General features: G+C 40.3%; 1 protein-coding gene across 2 annotated transcripts in view; it reads left to right on the top strand.

Annotated features, from left to right (window-relative positions):
- Positions 1–22,016, top strand: part of GATD1 (glutamine amidotransferase class 1 domain containing 1) — a 519,450-nt gene that overhangs the window by 374,819 nt on the left and 122,615 nt on the right. For both annotated transcript variants that reach the window (XM_044059715.1, XM_044059716.1), the window contains exon 6: positions 7,353–7,446. In XM_044059715.1, coding sequence (XP_043915650.1) covers positions 7,353–7,446 — 94 coding nt within the window. The remainder of the gene's footprint in view (positions 1–7,352; positions 7,447–22,016) is intronic.

Here is a 22,016-nt window from a genome sequence, read left to right as displayed (position 1 = left end):
TGTTTAAAGACATAGTTCATTTCCCATTGAATGAGAACAATATTGGCAAATAAGGGGGCGCAAGCTGCCCCCATTGCAATCCCTACTTTTTGCCTAAATAACTGGTTTTCAAACAGCAAAAAATTGTTGTGTAAAATAAGTTCCATCAATGTTCTATACATCAATATTCTGGAATGCCCTTGTGTAGTGCAGGAACACAAGTAATTGTAAAACATCTCGAGATCTTCGTCATGGGGGATGGCAGTAAACAAGTCTCTAATATTTGTAGCAAATAGTCACCATACATCTCATTCTGAATTTTTTTAAGACAATCCCACGAGTCCTTCAGAACGTGTGTATGATGCTCTAGTATGTATTTCAAGTTGTGGTCAATAAACTTGGCCAGGTTGAAAGTTTTGGAAGCTTTTGTGTCCACTATGGGTCGAAAAGAGGGGTAATTTACACACTTATGGAGTTTGGGGATACCAAAAATGGTAGGAATCCGGGGATTTTTTTGCATTAAAAAAGTATGTTCACTAATAGAAATCTGGTCATTTAACAGTAAATCTTGCAAGATAATATCTATATTTCTATACGATATGTTTAATTGATTCTTTGAAACTTCTTCATACGATTCAGTGTATAAATGTGCAAACATTTTTTCTACATATCTATTTTGATCCATAACAATCAACCCCATACCCTTATCGGGTTTCATAACCCTAATAGACTTGTTAGCTATCTCAGTAATACCATTTCTATATCAGATACATTGTTACCATCTTCATCAATTTTTCTTTGATGTACCTTTCTCATTTGTTCAGTACAAAGACTTTCAAGTACTTGTAAAGTAGGGTATAAAGGGGGGTTGTAAGTACTGTTTTTTTTACATGTAGAAATATTACTAGGTAAAGTTGTATTCTCAAACTGCATCCTCAAATTGAGTTTTCTAATGAATAGTTTCAAATCAAGTAAGGAATACTCAATTCTAGGTCTCCTCTTAGGAACAAAGTTGAGCCCCTTTTGTAACAGGTCAGCCCAAGCCGCAGTAATATTCAAATCAGTATGGCTAAATATTTTAAAATCCCCGGTCTTATTCAGGATAATATGGTATGTCTGAACCAACTCTTCATCTACCATCTGTTCGCATATCCCCTCCCCCTCCAACTGTAGTTCCTGCCCCTGTTCGAGCACTCCTTTTAACTAAAAGTCCAGGAACACTTGCATCCATCTGTGAGTTTATTACTACTGCAAATATGGATGATATCATTTTGTTACTTGGTGCAAAACAGCAGGAGAATGATGTCCCACTTCTTAAGACCTTAAAACAAAGGTAATCCAGAGTGTTTGAGTGAAGTTTGGTATCCCACCTGTGACCCAGAGGATGACAGCACTTAACAAGAAACAGAGTACGTATACTCTGTTCCTTTTTAAGACTTTACTTAAATTTTCATTCTCAGAGTATAGAGATAGCAGCACCTGTTTCCTACTGATGTGTCTGCATTCTTGAAATAGTGGTCTGTGTCCAAAACCTTTGAAGTTTATGGTGTCTTTCCAGTCTTCAAAGGAGTTAAACCATCTCCTTTCCTCTCTTCTGATAAATGTTTTTGTTGTTTTGTAGTTTTGTTCCATTTTCTTGTAAGGAAATGGACTCCCACTTTTTTGTATCCTCCCTAACCCTCATGTTTATTGTATGGTATGATGCAATGACATCCCAGTTGCAGTTCTCTCCACATCTTATTTTTATAGAATTACCATTTGGGACCCTGCTAAAGTACACTGCTAAGTAATGATAAATTATAGACTTCAAAGATTGCAGTGCCACTGATAGCACTGGTAAGACCAACAAAGATCATTCCTTGCATTCTCCCCATTTATATCAAAATTTCTGCTTGGCAGTGCACTTGGATGTGCAGAAATGTAGTCTGTACAAAGCAAGCATTAGCTCTCTGTTCTAATGCAGTATTGGGTACTGATTGATCTGATGTTGAGTCTCACCCTTGATAGGTTCTGTATTTAGGTTAATCCTGTCCACTAGCTAGAATTATTGAAAGGTCCCATGCTTACAGATGGACAGTCATCCATGATGGCACATATCACAATATAACAGTTCAACTATGTAAGCACATTGTCACTGCCTTGCAGTTTCCTTTCTGCTGTCTGCATAGCTGAGATCCTAATATTTGCTATGCCTGTAAAAGTGTGTGTGTATTTTCATGCTCTCTTTCCATGTTCTTTATATGATTTTTTTTATTTTTTTTTCCTGCACTTGTATCCCTTTCTTCTTTGCAGCCATCACATTTCAGTTCTTGATCTTTGCTGTCATCAGTAAAAATTACTGTATTTACTTTCCTGTCTCTTCTGACTTCTTTGTGGCTTTTGAAACTTATTATTTCACCAGATTACAGAAGCAAGCATTTTGTCAGTCTGTTAGGAGTGTCCTTATATTGGCCTGTGGAGAAGGCCAGAGTTTCTTCACTGGAAAATTCATTTGAAAGATTGATGGAGGTCAAGTACTCCTAGCAGTAAGCTCGTATCTTACATGGTCTTCTTGTCCTTGCACAGACAGTTGTTACAAAGCAGGAATTTGAACTTATTCTCTTTTGCCATGTCAGCCGATTAGTGGTCCAGAAGAGATATGCTCCTAGCAACTATGGTAGGATGGGAGGGTGCATTCCTGGCTGCTTGCTTCACCCATAATCCTCTTGATTGGCTGTGTCTTGGTCCATTCAGTCTGATGTCTGGAAGCAGCCCCTGGAGTTACTCAGTCTCCGTATAAGAGTACTTGAGGCCAAGGGTTCTTTTGAAAACTCCTTCCCCTGGACTCAGAAGGGTTGTTTGTTTGGTCCCAGTAAGGAAATGCCATTGGATAAACCCCCACCAGGTTTACCCATCCCCCAACACACAAGATTTCAAATGGTTGGTTGATATTTTGGGGGAGCTAGAATCTCGTGTGTAGAATGCTACCATTTGGCATTTAGTGTGAAGCCAGTGCCAGGAGTGATGCAAGTCTTTCCTGATTATGTAATGCAGCTCTGCGTGGGTCTAGGACTGACCAGTGTCTGTCACACCTCCACTTTTGAATAAGCCTTTAGACATTTCTTTGCTTGGTGCTGTTGGAGGACACAGATCTGCTTCCCACCTAGCTGCCGTTAGAGCCTGTTGGTTAGGAGGGAGACTCCGTCATCTTGCTTCTGCAACCTCCAAGAGGGACAACATGTAGTATAAGATTCCAGCTGATTGGAGTGGTTTTCTAACAAAGTAACCTAAAGTTGACTCATGGGTGGTCTCTTCTGGCTATCAGTTATCCTTGAGGCCACAATCTGTTTCTCACTTGCCTGCCACTAGATAAGAAATCTAGAGTTTTGGGCAGGTATCATAAGAGAAATCACTTCTTGACCACACTGTTGCCCTCATCTGTGCATCTCATTTGTCCACATTACAGTTCTTTTTGGTGAAGAAACTGGGAAAACTTAAGAATCTCTTTTGAACCCTGTTTAGAATAGCATATGACCATCTAACATTTTATTTGGAATGTAGAAGTACTATGAATAAAGCCACAAGTTTGGGTATTTATATATGCAGAGTGAAGCAGTCATCATTGGAGTGCTGGCTCCTCTTGCAGTGTTCAGGACATCCAGTTTAAGGAGGAAGTGTTCTTTCATTAGACCACCCAGGCTGTGATGAATTGTCTTCTTAGGAAGAAGCAGGCTCTCTTAGTGGAAAGGTCATTTCCATTGTTTTTAGTCTGCTATCTTCTTCCTTGTCATTTTCCTAAGAGTCAAAGCCAAGCATCCTTTTTGCATCCCTTCCTCTATGCTGGATAGTATTCCCTAATTGTTGCCCCTACTGGTGCTGTTAAAGCAACCCAAATTCTAGTCTGAGTTTACTTGACAGAGTGTATGTGTGCATGTAGGGTGAAGCTTTCTTAGTTTACTATGGTCAGGAGAGACATTTTTTTTATCTGGAGACGTGGGGGTGGGTTGCCATTGGTCAATGCAACTTTCTTATGGTCTTTGTCCTCTTAACTTCATGAGCTGTTCATTGTATTGGAGTTCTTGGGACAGGCCCAGATTCTGCTGTTCAGGGAACAGAAGAGGTTGCCCATTGAAGCTGGAGGTTAGCCCTTTTTTCCCTCCTCTTCAGAAATAGACAGTGCATCTTCCATTAATTGGCCTTGTCATCCCTGCTGTCCAGGGTTCCATGTCACTCTGCTTTTGCAGAAGGCGTGGATGGTGGCTAGTTGTTAGACTCTCTCTTTGCAGCTTAGTACCATGGGTCTTCACAGTTCCTTCTAGTTTGCTGTGGCTAGGCATCACTCCCTTTTTCGGAGGGGGGTGGCTCTCATTTAAGTTTACTCATAGTCCAGAGCTTCCAAGGTTGGCCACTATGAATGAAGCCTGACGGGGGTAGAACTCCTCTGTGTACCAATGGAGGGTATGACTAACATCTGGTAGCCATCCTGGGGATTCACAGAGTGAGGGTTCCTCATTCATCATATAACCATCGGACCTACACATTTTTCTTGGATACCCTTCCAGACTTCTACTTACTTTTAACCTTTCTCCTGGCAGGGATTTGCTCTAGCCTGCCCTTTGGGAAAACCAGGAAATTTTGGGCTTGGAAGTCTAATAGTAGTCGCTGTGCTTTCCCTTGATGGTACCTGACCTTGTCTCTTAGAAAATGTGTCTACATTAATACCTATCTTGTTATGACATGCTGGTGAATGCAAGCATTGCTGTAGACTATGTGTAGCTGTCACCATGTTTCCTCTTCTTTTCAAGATGATCCCCTGTTGCAGGCCCTGGATCAGTAGGTGTTCCCTACCAAGCCTTCAGCTAAGCTGCTTCATTTTTTATCAACAGAAACTGGTTTGCAGATGTGGTAACTCATGTAGGCTTATTTTTGTTAGACATATATCTACTCTTGACCATTGGGAGTCTAGCAGCAGGACTTCTGGCATCTTCTGACGGGGGAGGGAACACAAGGCTGTCCCCCTTACAGGGAGTTGTTGCTCTTCTTATGTCTGAAAATAGAGGATCTTCACTCTCTCAGCATTTCACACTCCCTTGGATGAGGACATGCTGGTACTGATGGTTACTTTGAGCTGCAACTTATTCATTTCATGGAGCAGTCTGGACTAGTTTCTGTAGGCTGAACACTGTGTAGATAAGCCCTTCACCAGCAAGGTGATCACAGTCCTTGTTTTCTTGTTGCAGCAGTTTGTGAATTGTGATGTTGGTGGTTTTAGGTGGCTGTGTTTTCCCTTCTGTGGAGTGCTGTATTTCTGTACATTTTCTTATTACTCTTGCTAATTTCACACATTATTGAGGAGTTGAAAAAAGAACAGCAATCACATTTTCTCTGCCTGCTGTGACTGATTTGTATATGGACTTGGGCTTTCAGTCCATTGCCCCTCTATGACTGATTTGTATATGGACTTGAGATTTCAGTCCCTTGGCAATATAGGAACTACCCTGGTCTTAGCCAAAAGCATTGCCAATGATTTGGGAAAGATTCATTTCACCGTTGGGGTCTGACCCAGGGTTTATTTCTCCTGACCCTACTGACTACATCCACTGGGGACCCAAAACTGCTTAGAAGGCTTACTTCCTGTCAGAGATCTCCAAATAAGAATGGCTCTCTGTTTATTTGGAGGATTACCTTGTACAGCCCCACTTAGCTATTTACAGGTGTACCTTAGGTTTTGAACATCTGTTTACCTTGGCCTGTAGTTTTCCATGGGAATTATTGCCTAATCCTCTGTTCATCATTCCTGATAAAGAACTGACTAGTTGGGCAGCTCATGTGGGTGTGCTGCTTCTCTGCCCCCACTTTAAGACTTCTCCACTTGAAGGGAATTTATATTTCATAACACTTTCTTTCCAGCAGTGAGTCCAGTGGGTCATAGGTGCGGAAGGTCATCTTTGGAAGAAAAATCCTTCTTAGTTGCTCTTACTGTGCACATAGGTTCCTAGGTTTTCTGGCCTGCAGTTGGGGAGATTTCCCTTGGTTCCTTTCTCCAGTTGAGCTGTGCCATCTTGATCCCACTTCTTCTTAGAGGGCAGTTTTGAATTCTTCCCTGGATGTAGGGTTTCTTCTCCCTATTTCTTTACTGGGGCCAAAAGAGCAGATAAGGGAGGATGCCCATTAGTTGGGGGTGTATCTCCTTCTGATGGGTTTCCTGGATCAGTCTTACTGGTTTACTTAGCTGATCAGTTGTGCACTTTCCTAATCTCATGGGACAATGTCTTACAGTTGCCAAGTTGACATTTAGTAGATTGACATCTGCATTCTGTTCTGCCCTATAGCTTTGTCACCTGACCATTACTTTGGTCAAAGTCTGTGCCACTCCGAGTAGGTACTTTCAATTCCTGCTTTAGAAAGTATTTTTGAAGACATCAGCATTGTGACCATTTGATCAAAGGTGCTTCCAGTCTTTAAGCTTTGTAGCCTTGACAATATCACTGGGAGATAAGCTTCTCTAGATGAGATTGAGTTCCAGAACTCGGTCTTTTGAGCTCTATTTTCATGCTGTTCTGTCTTTCCTGCACCATTGTCATATTATTTGGGATTCATCTCAGTCATAAGACCCATAAAGGAATGTCCTCCATGTTAGGTATAGCATATATGGTCTTATCGTAGCAGTTGATCTGTGAAGTGGCAGTCATTGGTGGGTCAGAAGTACCTTCCTGAAGTCCCTCCGGAGGTGGGCAATCCCTCTATCCATTCTCTGCTGCTAGAGTTCCCCGTGAGCTAACGTGTATATTAGTACAATAAGTTCTATATTACTTCAGCGAAAATTAAGTTCAGCAAACAGCATTTTCAGTTCACTTGCATCGAACATGCTGTTCGTCGAACTGTTCATACTGAGGTCATTGTACAGTGAAGATCTGGAAATTTACCCTTTCCTCACTATAGTGCAATCTCGGAGTTGGTATATATAATTAGCGGGTGAGTGTGGGCCAGTGTACAAAAACTTCTAAAAACAAAAATGCAGAATTCTGGCTGATGGAAAGCAATACCCAGCTACAGAACCCATCAAAAGGCCACTCATTGATCAGACTCTATGGTAAGTATGTTTTTCAGCCTCTTTTCTGAGTTTATCAGTGAACAACCTTTTATGACTACCTCTGAGGAAGGCAGAGCAATGGCTAGACATCTGATCCTTCGTTTACTAATCCTTCTAGAATCAACAAAGTTGATTTAGGAAGTGGTAGATATTGGGCCATCTTTGCTTTTGATAGTTATTAAAGCATGTAGCACCAGCTGTTTCTCTTAACATCAAGGCTTATTTTTCTGTCTTTTATTTTTAAAATCAGCTGTAGAACTGTAGAACCAAGTTAACCTAACATTATTATTTGTTTCTACAGCCTTCAGTATTTGAATTGGTCAGGAGGCGTGACTTTGCCAATCTTCCAATTGTCATGGAGGAATTTGCCAGAGAGTCAGGAGCAACATTTAGCTGTAAGTTTGTAATATACATTGAATAGGAGTCATGACATCTTGTTGCCTCACAAGTAGAGCAGCAATGCAAAATGCTTTGTAATATTTTTGTAACTAATGTCTGTTGATGACATTTTCTAATTTCATGTTCAGATAAGAACTGTACAACAATGTATCAGTAAAGGAAACCTAGGCTGTGAATGGTATTAATGGTATCTAACAGAATACTGGTTTTGTTTAGATCTTAGGCATGCATTCCATTTATCCCCTCCTGAATTGGGCAATCTGCATGTATATTGGCGTCTTTTTGGCAGTAAATCTTATGGACATGTATACCTACATATAAGTGTATCTTGGCCATTTTTCTTCAGCATTAATGTTGCCTTGCACAATCCAAGACAAATCCATTGCAGTAATGTTCCACTGACATGTGCGGTCTTTACCCCACTATATATTTAGGAAAGTCTACTCTCCATTCTTGTTTTAGCCAACTTTTATTGCAAGGTAGTGCTTATATACACCTCTCAACTGTACAGATTTTCACAGAATGTCCAGATTTTTGCATCATATTTTTGGGCTGCTCCTCATAAAATGTGTGGTTTTCTGGCAAATCACTGAGGTTTGAAGTTAACTAAATAATGACAGTTGTTTCAGAATTCATTTCCTCCAGAAAATACATGCTAATGCAAATCCTATTCTAGCAACTTTCTAAGCTTATAAGAACAGTATTTAAAATCTGTCCCTATTTTTGAGACTTTGTCCCACCATGATTTTAGGCATTGTCCAGATTTCTCTTGCTAAGAAGTTGAGAGGTACATAGCATATAAAAAGCAATACAAGGCTTGATACTTCTGCCAATGCCTTTACTCCTGTTAAGATATTCACTTAACTGCTAAAGCTTTTACTAGTTGTTATTTGCTATTTTCTTTGTGAGTGTTTTATATCATATGCATTGGAAGGCAGATTGTTTAGTTCTTTTTACCACATGAAATATTTTACTGGGTGACTACAGCACGTGTTTTGCATCAGTTAATTCCAACTTTCTATTCTTTGGCTAAATATTTAATTATGTTTTCTTTGTGTTTCCAAAAAATATGACAGTTTAAATTTCAAAGTTTTGGTGTAATGGTTTGCCCACAGACATATGTTAATATATTTTTATTGTACTTTAACATTTTTACTCTGAGGGCCTTTTTTGTTTATGTTTTTTCTGTAAAGCTGATAGTGGTGCTTTAATTAGGGATACATTTAAGTTTATTGAAATTTCATGGTTAAAGTTTTACAGACTTTTTTAAAAAAAGAAATAAGATTTCAAAACTAAGGAACAGACACAAGTTCTATGAATTCAAAGCATTCATCATGCCAGCGTTGAAGACTTTGAGGCCACAAATAGAGAATGTAGATAAGGACAAAATAATAATCCACATTAGCTGCTAGTTACCCAAATGAAGGCTTTGAATGCACGGCTTAAGCAGCTTCTTCTGTAGGTGAAAACAAGCAAGTTGCATTTTTTGATGTGAGAAAGTGGGTAAAATTCCCCGTTGTGGCCTCATGACAGAGTCAGAGTAGAGTGGCCTAGGTTAATAGGTCTGGGTGACAAACTTGACAGAGTAAGAGTCATTATAGTTCAGAATTAATTGTTGGGACTCTCAAGATTAAGGGTGTATGTTTTTTGTTCTGACCACTCCATACTAAGAGTACTGATATAGGCCATGGTGCTGACTTGGGTATGATTATTACCATATCATTGCAAGCGGATCCACTGTATTTCATGTTACCTAAAATCAAAACTATCTAATTTGCTAGAGAATATTATAAAGATTCTGCAGGTGAAGCTAACATAGTAAAGCACAACCACTTTACTGTGCCAAGGAAGTCTCTAGACGGATACTGGTCCATTTGATCCTTTTGCTATATCTGGTATATATGACTTTAACCCTAATGAGCTAATAACATTGGGAAGATCGCACCATTGCTTCTAGGGAAGTTAATTGGAATAAAGACTTCATGGAGGTTAGACAGCTTTTACTCTGTTTATTTAATGTGCCTCCTATCTTGACATTGTGTCAGAGACTGATGAAATATCTGTCGTGAACTGATGTGTATGTAGAAGTAAAGAAATATATTTGCTGTGAAGATTCTCTTCCTAGAACTACAGAAGTACAATTCTCAGTGGAAATGTGACTCAGCTGCACACTCCATAAAATATTTCACCTGAAAGAATATCATCTGAAAAAAATGAAAGCTTTAAATTGAGAAAGTGGATTTATTCCTAGCTGCAAGTGGAATAACTAGAAAATCTGAAAAAAATTAACACACTCCTCACTCCATGTTGTTGAGGATTCATCATAAAGGTATTTAACTCTTTTACTTTTCTTGAAGGGGAGACAGATACAATAGCAGCAAATAGAAATGCAGTTAGTAATTGTCAGCCTTGAAAGAATTTGTTTGTCATTAGACATTTTTTTACAGAAGCTGAAGTTTCTACAGAAACTAGTAATGCTTTTGTTACCAAGCTAAAGAATAGAACCAGTGTGTGAATTTTATGAGCTGTATGATTCTGTAATAAGAAAATTGTAAAACATAGCTTGTGAAGCTGTTGGGTGGCTTGGGGTGAGTCACTGTCAAGGGATATGGTTTTGTTCTTTGTTTCACCTGTTAATGACCTTTGCCATGATGATTGTGTCCACTGAACTCTGTAAGTATGTTAGAGCTTTACCTATTTCAGCAATTAGCTTATGTCCCATCACTGGGACTACCAAAACAAAGCATCTGTAAGCTATGACATTGTTGTAGCATTATATTTTCTGTCACCGTGTTACTTGTACCTACCTACTGCTATCGTTCATATTACTGAATTAACAAAGAGAGAATAGGCATGACAGTAGGCACATAGTGGCCTTGCTATTCTTCTTGTGATCCTTAAATATTTTCTAATAATGAATTCTTTAGATTATTCTCAGGGAGCTCATTGGGATGACACGTACCATGTGTCATAAGGATTGCTGTCTTCAGATAATCTAAAGAGATGAGCACAGTCATGTTGGCAATAAAAGCATTCAAACCAAATACTTTGCAAGGGATTTTAAAATCAGAACAACCAGTACAGCAATCACATGGTACCTGCATAAACAAGTGTTTACCAGAGCTTCATTTTTCAGCACAGAAGCTCTGTTCATTCAGGAGTGATGTTGCATAAACTTCCAGTCATGGTCTTTATTTCCTAAGGAAGGCTAATGTTTAAGGGACTGACATAGCATAAAACCATTCTTATTCACAGATGGCAAGCACACAAGAAAGAATCTTGGTAGTTCTTCTCTGATGTGTTTGTCCCACAGGAACATGACATTCTTTATTTATTCCCAGCAGTTTCTGCAATGCAGAGAAAATATTTATCAGCCAGAATAGGCAGCACAAACTTTATCTTAATTACACCAAAGTATCGAAGATAGCAGTGATTCACATGGTTTCTACATATGGCATGCTTCCTTCCCAGTCATATCTTTCTAAACAAAGCATTATTGATTTGCCAACATGGTTTAGTCCTACACAACAACTTTCCGGTGTGTTGCCCTTTTCTCAAGGGTTATTTCCTCTTGATTCTGAAAACAGGCTGCTTTGTTTTCAGATATACAGAAAGAAGCCAGGAGACCTTCTTCAGAAAGTTGTACTTTTCCAACTGGAAATTATTTTTGTGTTAGACTCAGAACAACTCAGTTGATCCTTTCTCTTGCCCTGTACTTAAATTATTGACCCAAGTCTATAATTTGATTGAGGATTGTCTTACTCTTCAATAAAGCCTCTCCGTTCAGATGTTTTCTGCTTGATTGCTTTTGATCCCACTTAGTTAATTAGATCCCACAGTTCATATGTTTTCTTAATGGAGTTTTGCTGTTTTATTCTTACATATTTCTTCACATCCCACAGTTATGTCTCCCCAATGGAATTTTGCTTCTCAAGTCTTCTCTTTATCTATGCTTACCTTTGTGGGACTTTAATTTTATACTGAAAAAGTTCATTGTAGTTCCCTTTGAACTAAGCAGAACTCAAGTTTCTGTCATGGATGGCTCATTTTAGTGGCTTTTAACTTCTGATGGAAAGCTGTCTGAATTGCAAACCTTAATGTAAAATAAACCTTCTACATCATTTTCACAGTGAAAGCATGTCAGTGAAAACAGATATTTTCTTTCTATTTGTAAAGTGGTTTCTGTTGTTGCTTTGAACTGTTTCATTAATTTACCCGTTTTCTTTCCAAAGTATGAGAGCAAAAAGTACTTGCCTCACACTTTACTGCCAGATGAAAGCTAAATACAAGGAAAATAAATAAATGATCTCAGTTTAAAATGATGCAGCGAATAACTGTAAGCAACCCCTTTGCATTAACTTTTGTTGCGACAAGAACAGCAAAATTCTAAAGTATTTGATAAGGCACACTAACAAAGAATGGTGCCGCTTTCACACTTTTTAAGGAATGTTCCTATCTATGTAAATGCAAATATGTTTAGTTCCAAAGTAGAAATCAAGATAATACAGTTTGAGAGTAGGGTACCTTTAGTGCAGTATGCCTGATGAATTCTGCATCACTGTAACTTTATACCTCTGAGAGTAGAATACATTGAGTATAGAAACAATAATGCATCTAAGCCAAGCATGAAATGGGAAAATATAAGGAGGCAGCAGCGTAAATGAACAAATCATGCGCAAAAGTCGAAGTTGAAAACTGGACTGTGTACCCGTAATTGGAACTGCAATGATTTTGATGTTGGCAGATCTGCTACGGTGATGATCGCTTGAACAACAGGTCCAAAATTATAAGATATGTTTTAGTTGGGTGTCTTCATGGGTGATGTAACTCTGTAGTTATGTGCTTGGAACTTGATCTGATGCTAGAAATAATATTTGTTATTTCTTGTTGAAGTTGAATTCTGCGCAAGTGATATAGATGCTGTTATTTAGTTGACAGCTTGAATGACATTTGGTTCTTGGTTGGTGCCATGCCATTGTATAGGAAAATGTATTATATTTGTAAAGATATAGCCGTAATTTGTTCATTTACGTACATATTGTAGAATATTGGTTGGTTTGGAGTTTTAGCACAGTGATGAGAATTGCTACTATATTGCATTGTCCTTGGTTATGGACCTATTGGATAGGTTGAATTTGTGTAGAAGTATATTATATAGTAGTAAATACTGTCTTTTTAAGTGACGTTGGGCTGAGAAACAGTTTCAAATTATCTGACGTGTATTAGTTGGGTGAAGGGTTCATTTTCATGGGCAATATAATTTTGTAGATATGTGTTTGGAATTGGATCTGACGTTAGAATAATACTTGATATTTCTGGAAAATGACTATTTTTGCGCAAGAGATATAAATGCCGTTATTTAGTTGATGGTTTGGATGATGACTGGCTTTTGGTTGGTGCAATGCTGTCGCATAGAAAAATAATTGTTTTATACTCTTAAAAATACAGTTGTGATTTGTTTATTCATGTACATACTGTAGAATATTGGTTGGTTTGGGGTTCTAGTATAGTGATGAGTTGCCACTATATTGCATTGTTTTTGGCCATGGGCCTACTTGATAGGCTGAATTTGTGCATAAGTGTATTATATAGACAGTAAACATTGCTTTTTAAGTGATGTTAGCTTTGCTGAGCGAGGCACGTGACCTAATGTTTAAGTGAGAGAACATATGGCTTGATTATATATTACGAGAGGGTGGAACTCCTGAGATACTACAGTATGTTTCTATTCCACTTGAATGATGAATGAATGGAATGAGGAAAATGATAATGTGGATCTTCGCTTAATGTAATTAACATGGAAAAGGAACATTTTGTGCAAAAATCTTTATATTTATGTGTGATAAATCCATGCTTGATGAGCTATGATAGCTTTGAAGCTCAATACAAGATGTGTACACATGAAAAACACCCAATGCATTGAATCTGATGCTTGGCGATGTCAGTGAACATTAGTGTAATTATAGGGAGTTTTATAAATGGATGCAATATTTTTATTTGATGCTATTCTAGTTTAATCTATTAATATAGGTATACATTGAAATTTTTTTTTCACCTTAAGAGGATGTTAGATGAATCTATGATGGTCCAACAATCCGTTTTTAGTGGGAAGATGACTTTAAATTGTTTAGTCCAACTTGTTGATCTCATCAGTCTACGTATGTTCGCAAAAATAGAACCAATAGGGAAGGGTAGAATATTTGAAATAATGCAGTGTTCTTATGTAAATGGTTGATTATTTAATTTTATTTGTATATATATTGATGGTCTGATGAAGCATGTCAGTGGTGAAAGCACTTACCTACAAATAAACGTGTTTTATATATATTTTACTGGATGTTTTTTGGAGTTGTGCTTCAGTGTATTTCGGCTTGTTTTCTTCCGATATGTTTGCAACCTCAAAGGCAGTACACAAAAATGTACTGAAGTAATTGCAAATGGAGCCACTTGTTCTGAGCTGGAAGAAACAGCAAATCTACTGGCTGACAAATTCAGCTCTAGTTTTACCCCCCTCCCCCCCCGCAAGTAATTCTACAGGAAATACCCACAACTATATCTTGCCTAATAATCAGTATGGAACAGGTCCTCAAGGTACTCTTCAAAGCCAAGAACACTCCATCAATGGGCCCTGATAATATCCCAGGTTGCCTCCGTAAATAGTGTGAAACATGAGCTATCAGGCCAAATAGAACCACTATTTAACTACAGCCTCCAAACCGGCTTTGTGCCAAAAAAAATGGAGGGTTGCAACAGTTATGCCACTTCATAAGGGTAGGCCATCCCCGGACCTGTGGAACTATTGACTTATAAACCTGACTAGTCTAATATGTAAAGCCATAGAAAGAACAATCATGGATATGTAAAATAACTTAGGAAATATACAGACACTGAATACAACTTGTTTTGGTTTCGTCAAAAGGTAGTCATTCCCACTCAAACTGGTGTACTTCTTCAAGAGGTCACCAAAGGAATAGACAAGCGTAAGATGGTACACACTGCCTACCTTCACCTGGCCAAAGCATTCAACACATTACTCCACTCAGGCATTCTAAACAAGCTCACTGAATTCTGTATTAACCCCTATGTCACCTGCTGGATAACCAGCTGACTCATAGACAGGACCCAAGAAGTTGGGATTGGAAAGTCCATCTCCACAGAAAGGTCAGTCACTACTGGTGTGCCTCAGGGCTTCATGCTGAGGTCACTCCCGACTGGCATCTGCTTCTCTGAAGTCAAGGCTAATGTCAAAGGCCTCTGGCTGACCAGCTTTACAGATTATTGGAAATTAGGTGCAGCCATTGAATCCTGCATGGAAAAAATACCCACCAAGAAGGCATGACATGAACTAATAACTGTTGCCATAGTCATGGTCTTAAAGTTAGTGCCAAGAAGTGCATAATGGTATCTTTCTGTAAGACAGTCACCCCCACAAATTGATAATATACCCCTAAGTATAGACCCAGTAGTCTGGGATTTGAGAATGCATTTACAAAACAACTTGGTCTTTGAGCATCATATGTCTGCATTAGAAAGGAAATCATTTTATGTTGCATAATTTTTAACCAAGATTATGACATTGGCATCCAGGTGCAAAGATGCCATTGTTGCAGTGTACTCTGCCGTCATAAAACTAATCATTGAGTATAGTGCCCCCTATGGGAAGTACTTCACCAGACATATGATAGGCAACTCGAATGTCTACAGAAATTCCTCTCAAAAATAATACTTCCGATATGTGGACTGCTTTGTCCTTGTACTCGGTCTCCTACAGGCTGCAGAGAGGCAATCTATACCTGGCCTACAAAACATCTGCCTGATCCAACCTTAATGGACCTGTTGCACATCTGCAAAGCAAATAGCATTAGAAACACTTGATCACGAGATGTAAACCTCGCCTGTAACATAAATAGGACTTGGTGGAGGAATAGGTAAATGTATCAGAGGATATCCTTCCCTAGAACAGGCTTCCCATCCTTGTGAAGCAAAGTTCTTCCTCTCACTTAGTCAAGTAAAACCTGGATCAGTGGATAGGGAATTGTAAATTTACTTGTGGTGTGGTACCTATGACTCTGTCTGAGAGAGGAAGCTTGTAAATGCTCAACCACTCATGCCTACATTTCTATATCCCCCACAAAATCTAAGGGACCAATACTTTCCAAGTATTCTGGAAAGCACAGTTGGCTTAAAATGGCCCCTTAGGGCTGTTAGCTTAGTATTCTATGATCTTATGATTTAGATGTGGAGTTGAATTCTGTGGAAGGACTTAGTGACTTGTATATGTTTATTCGACATTTGTTGACCGGGTTAGTCTGGCTAGGTAGGTGCCCGTTTTCAGCAGAGGCCCAAGGAGAAAAGCTCCAAAAAGGTAGATAAAATACAGTAAATTATAGTAGTAATCACAAATGTAGCAAAAGAGTAATCACATAAAATTTCAACAGATACATAGGTTCATAGGTTCATACTAGGCTATCTGCCCTAGGGCATTTATAAGCCTAGCCAGAATGTGTTTGGCTTTCGCCACCCATTTTAAATTTATTTTGCTATGCCCTTTTTCGAGGTTAGTATACTGTGCCTCTGTCTAACAGTGACACAGAAGTGATACCCAGGGTAAACCTACGATCTCCCATCCACTCATCAGGATTCCTCTTGAAGAGAGTCAATGAGGGACTCTGCCTAACCTGGACTGGGATTTTATTCCAGAGTGAAGGGAGCCTCTGGGTTATGAATCTGTCCCTCCAGCATGTCCTATTTATTTCAGTGCTGAGGTTCAAGTCTCTCGAGCACGCAGCTCGATGGGATTTGGATTTTCTGAGGTGCAGCATGTCCATTAATTCCGGGTTGGACATGGCTTTATACGTCAGGCACAGATCGCCTCTGAACAGGCAGTATGCCACTGAGTAGAACTGGAGTTTCTTTAACCGGGCAGCATATGGCATCTGTTTGAGCCCTTTGATCCTCTTGGTGAGGTACTTTTGGGGTCTTTCCAGTTGCTGCAGGTGGCTGGTAAGGTACATCCCAAAAGGGGCATTGTACTCAATTATGGGCCTGATGAGGGATGAGTAAAGAGGCACGATGACCTCCCCTGATCTAGATGTGAATCCCTTCATGATTAGGTGGGCTATATAAAATGTTTTTCTAACCACTTTGGCCACGTGGTTGTCAAATGAGAGATTGCTATCAACTTGGGTCCCCAGGTCCCTAATTACTTCTTCTGTACTTAATGGATTACCACCTATGTGGTAATTTGTGGGCACTTTGTTTTTGCCAAAAGGGATGACTATACACTTTTTGGCATTTAGCTTGAGACCATGGCTCTGGCACCAGTTGTCTGTTTCTATGAGGCCCTTTTGGAGGATGCTTGTGTCAGCTGGAGAGTCGATTATGGCGCCCAGTTTGCAGTCATCTGCGAACTTGGTCAGCCACAGTCCTTCCGTGTTGGCCTGTACCTCCGAGAAATATATACCAAACAAGAGAGGTCCCAGGACTGAGCCTTGTGGACACCACTTGTAACTGGTTTGGAGTCTGACATGGCTCCAGCAATTCTAACCATGTGGGTTCTGTCCTTGAGCCAGTTTGCAATCCGTCTAGTGACATAGGGGTTTATATTTAAGCTGGTGAGCTTATCTATAATGCCAGAGTGGGGTATTGTATCGAAGGCTTTTGCAAGGTCCAGGTAGGCTGTGTGGACCACCTTCTCCTCGTCAATGGCCTTGGTGACTGTTTCAAAGAAATCAACCAGGTTTAAGAGGCAGGATCTGCCCTTAACAAAGCCGAACTGGATAGGATCCAGTGTTTGTAGGTCCCCAATATCTTTATTTATGAGGCCCATGATGATCCTTTCCATAGCTTTGCAGATCAAGCTAGTCAGGCTTATGGGGCGATAGTTTCCAGGATCCGTTGAGGCACCACCTTTATGGAGAGGGACCACTGTTGCTGTACGCCACTCTTTGGGCACATATCCTGTAGTAAGGCTGAGATTGAACAGTAGTTTTATGTTTGGGTTTAGCTCTTCTTGGAGTTCATGTAGGACGCATCCCGGGACACCATCTGGTCCCATTGATGCTGTGTTTTTTGCTTTGGAGAGGGCGGCTCTTACCTGAGCATCTGAGATGTCAGGGGGGCAGCACTCTGCTGGGATAGATATTTGCCCTTTTGGTGGGGAGAAGTTTGCGCTGAAACTGTCAGCTAGGATGTTGGCAATGTCTGTGGGTTTGGTGTTTTCTTTTTGTCATTTTGGACTAATTCTGAGCATATCTGGGAATTACCACCCAGGTTCCTAACATAACTAAAGAAAGCCTTGTGATTATCCTTAGTGTCCTGTGCAATTTTTCTCTCGAAGCTGGCCTTAGACAATTTTATGTGTGCCCGTAGTTTTTTGCTAATACTGATCAGTGATGTCTTCCCTTTTTGGGATTTTGCTCTATCATTTAGTAGCTTCCTCCTTCTATTGTATAGTTTGTTTATGGCTGGGGTCCACCAGACAGGACGTCTGCCTTTGGAGGATTGGGTCTTGGTTTTATTTGGGATCACATGATCCATGCATTCCTGAAGGTGTTCATAGAATGCGTTTATAAAGGATTCTGCGGTCTGGGCGTATTTTCCACAGGCCCGGGGGCTTTGAAGGATTCCACCTCAGTTTTGAGGAGTGTGAAATTTGCTTTAGAGAAGTTTTTCACTGTGGTTTTCTGGGCAGGGGGTGGGGTCGGGATGTGAATATCCAGTGAGATTAGTTTATGGTCTGATCTTACCAGTGAGCGATACACTTCTGGTCTGGAGCATAGAGTCCCCATGTTGGTGATGATCAGGTCCAGTATGTTTTCCCCTCTTGTGGGAGTGGTAACAAGTTGTTCCATAGCATTTGAGTTTATAAATCTAGGAACCTTTGGGCTAGGGTGTTGGAGTTTGAGTAATGCTCCCAATCTATGTTTGGGTAGTTGAAGTCGCCCAATATAATGGTGTTTGGAGAGACCTTCATATTTTCCAGTGTTCTCAGGAAGGCCGAGTGGGGTTCCTGGGTTTGGGAGGGTGGTCTGTAGCAGGCTATAAACTGGAAGGCAGTTTTACCCACTGTTAGTTGCACATGGATAGTCTCTGATGCTTCATGGTTTGCCACCAACCTGGAGGTGTGGGTATCTTTGATAAATATCGATACTCCCCCTCCTTTTGTGGTTCGGTCCAAGTTTTGGGGCCGAAAAGCATAGTATGAGGTATAACCCGGTAGTGCTGGGGTGCTCTCGGGAGCCCTGAACTAGGTTTCTGTTACTGCACAGATATCGATGTTCTCCATGCTAAGGAGAGTTTCGAGTGCATCTTGAGGTTTAGACTTCTGGCGTTGAGTAGCATTACTCTTAGTTTCTTATCCCTTATGATACCTATGGAGGTGGGTTTGTGTTTTGAGCCTTGCCTAAAAAAGGCACTATGGGGGTAGCAAGAGCCTTTGCCAATATCCGAAAGCCCAGGGGTGACAGGTGCAAGCCGTCCCTAGCGAAGCATCGTGGCTTGTCGAGCATATCATCCCAAGCTGACAAGGCATTGGATCCCCTTTGAATGACACCAGTACTTAAGCCAATTGTTGAAATTGATCATCTTGTCTTCATATTGTGGCATCATTCTTGGTGAGGGTAAGATGCTACTCAAGGTCAGGGTCATACCGGCCTGGGCTACATGCTCAGAGAGCTCCTTTATGTCTCTTTTCATGTAGTCCAGGGAGGTACGTCTTAGGTCATTCACACCAGCATGGACAATGACTGAGTCATATTTGTACTTGCCTTGGAGTGACCTGAGTGCTTGTGTTATGTGGCAGATCCTAGCGCCCGACAGGCTGCTCACCGTGACCCTCTCCTTGTTCAGCCTGGTGAGCGGGATGTCAGTGTGCCTGACGATAGAGTCACCTATTACAAGTGTATTAGGTGTGTTGTTTAGTCTTAAGGGCTGTGACTGTTTGGCACACTGGCTTTGTGAGATATGTGTTGCATGTGTTTTGTTTTGGGGTTGTGGCTGCTTGGGTGTCTGCTTTGGAGGTCTCTGCTGCTTCGGCAGATCTTTATTTAGAGCCTCCGAGTATGTTTTTGTGTGATTATGTGTTTGGTTTGCTGTCGTGGTAGGTCTATGTGAGATTGGAATTGTAGTGAGTGTGGTTTCCTTCTCCTCCTGACTGGTTATGCCAGTACTGAGTTGAGAGAGCTTAGCCTCCAGTTTGGCTATATGGTTGCATCTCTCACATGTGTTGGAATTTGTTGGGAGGAGGAGAGGGTTGTCTGTGTACATGAGGCAGTTGTAACATTGCCTCAAGATTCCCAGATTCACCAGCTGGACCAGAGAGGAGATTGACAACTGACCTTTGGACATGCTAGAATAATATTGGGAATTCCTTAATAATTGAAAACCAGGGCCAGTGGGGAGTGAGGGTGTAGCGCTTTTAATTTTTAGTGCTGACTTATATAATTGCTTTAGTGAGCAAGTGCCAGGTAACTTAAGTGCAATGTGTTACAGGTAACTTAAATGCAGAAACGACAAACAGTAACTTTCTTTAAAGTGAAACAAGGAAATAAGTACAGTAAGCAATGCAGATATCACTAGTGATCCACAGAAGCGCTGAGAAGCCGCGCATTAGGTGGAATTAGCGTTCCAGGGAAATAACAAGCAAACAAACAACAAGCATATAAACAAAGCTAGATTCAGCAGGCCTGGATCTAGTCTATGCTACAGCAAACAAGGTGTACCAATTTCAGTAAGATACAGTTCAAATATTCAGGCACTATAAACCTTTAACCAGAAATTCCCAGCTCAGAGGGGCAGAGTCCAGCTTCTTCTACCACAAGAGTGCAGACCACAAACCTTCTTAATGTAAAATAACTGAAGCCCAAGTGCTTAAACCAGAACTAATGCACTTTAAGAATAACAGACACTGGGCTCTCAATCAGCAGTTCCCAACTTAGAAGGATGAAAGCTACCTGTCCTGCCACCACAGTGCATGCCACAAACCTTCCTAATGTAAAACAACTGGTCTGAAGCCCAAGTGCTTAATCCAAAATACTTAGAATGATAGCTACACTTTAATCAAGTTACTACCAAGCAGTAATAAATACAATTGAATACTTTAGAGAATGCCTGGATTAGTGCTCAAGTTACACAAACAAAGCTAGATCCAGCAGGCCCGAATCCAGTCTATGCCACAGCAAACAAGGCGCACCAACTTCAGTAAGAAGCAGTTCAGATATGCATGCACTATAAGCCTTCAACCAGAAATTCCCAGCTCAGAAGGGCAGAGTCCAGCCTCTCCTCCCACAAGAGTGCAGACCACGAACCCTCTTAATGTAAAATAACTGGCCTGAAAGCCCAAGTTTTCATAGTTACAATAATAATACTTAGATACTGTATAACAGTAGGCAGAAATAGTTGCATCTTATACAAAGATTAAAGTAAATGTCTTTCTGATGTAAGGCATAATCCTACAGATGTAAGGCATCCTCTTGTACAAAGCCACAGTAACAGGGGATAGGATACAGTAGTTATAGTAGGCATAGCAAGTTTGTCACCTATAATTTCCCGGATGGGTTACAAAAGCTTTACCTTCCTGAAGTTATACATCCAGCGCATGACCTATATAACCTAAAGAGCTATGTTTGTGTATGGTTTTGATGTGTTAGAGTTTGGGATTATTCAATTGCTTGCAGTTATTTTCAGTAAGTGTATAAAGTAGATGTGTCCAACCTGCGGCCCTCAGAGCTCTGCCATGCAGCCCTCTACCTCTAACTCGAACATTGATGTACGCATGCCCCAAAACACTTTTTTGTTGTGTTTTTCGTGCCCGTTACCTGTAACTCTAACATCGGTGTGCGCATGCACCAAAGCATCCTTCTAGTTTTGTTTTTTTTGCGCCAAAGAAGGGTCTGTTTGTTTGCGCCATTATTTCGTGCCAAAGAATCAATGTGTGTTCTTGCTGAAGAGGGACTCGTCTATGGATTTGCCGCCATTGCCTTTTAAAGAGACGGCACTTAACCTGTGTTAATAGGTAAGTATGGTGTGAGTGAGTGCATGCATGAAAGCAGAATGTTTGTGTGCGGGAAAGTAGAAGTGTGTGTGTGTGTGTTTGTGTGCATGACAGAGAGACAGAGAGAGAGAGAGACACATGCACAAAGAGGCTAACGGACAAACAAGTTAGCTCACAAATGCATCCTACATTAAAAGTACACTTTCATTAAATTGCAGCTTTCCTGACAGGGAGAGTGTTGTATTGAATACGAAATCATACCTCTCAACTGTATGGATTTTCGAAGAATGTCTGGATTTTTGCCTCATCTTTCAATTTGTGTCTTTTGCTTAGGAAATAAAAGTAGTCATCCAAGGTAATGCAGTTACAGGGAGTAAGAATGAGACAGCAGCCTAGGGTTAATGGGTCAGTAGTGGATTGACTAATGTGGGACTGTAGCATATAAAGTTTATTGTTTTTTTTTGACAAACAAAAAAAATCACCCAGTACTGTCTTGTCATTGGTGGGCTCTAAGCAATGATAGATTGGACAACAGTAAGCATATGTTTGGTGGATCATCACTACTGGCAAATC

This window comes from Protopterus annectens, chromosome 17.part0 (genome assembly GCF_019279795.1).
Source record: "Protopterus annectens isolate FY-2018-M chromosome 17.part0, PAN1.0, whole genome shotgun sequence".
Classification (NCBI taxonomy): domain Eukaryota; kingdom Metazoa; phylum Chordata; order Ceratodontiformes; family Protopteridae; genus Protopterus; species Protopterus annectens.
Note: the sequence above shows the minus strand (reverse complement) of the source record. Positions and strands in the feature narration are given on the sequence as shown.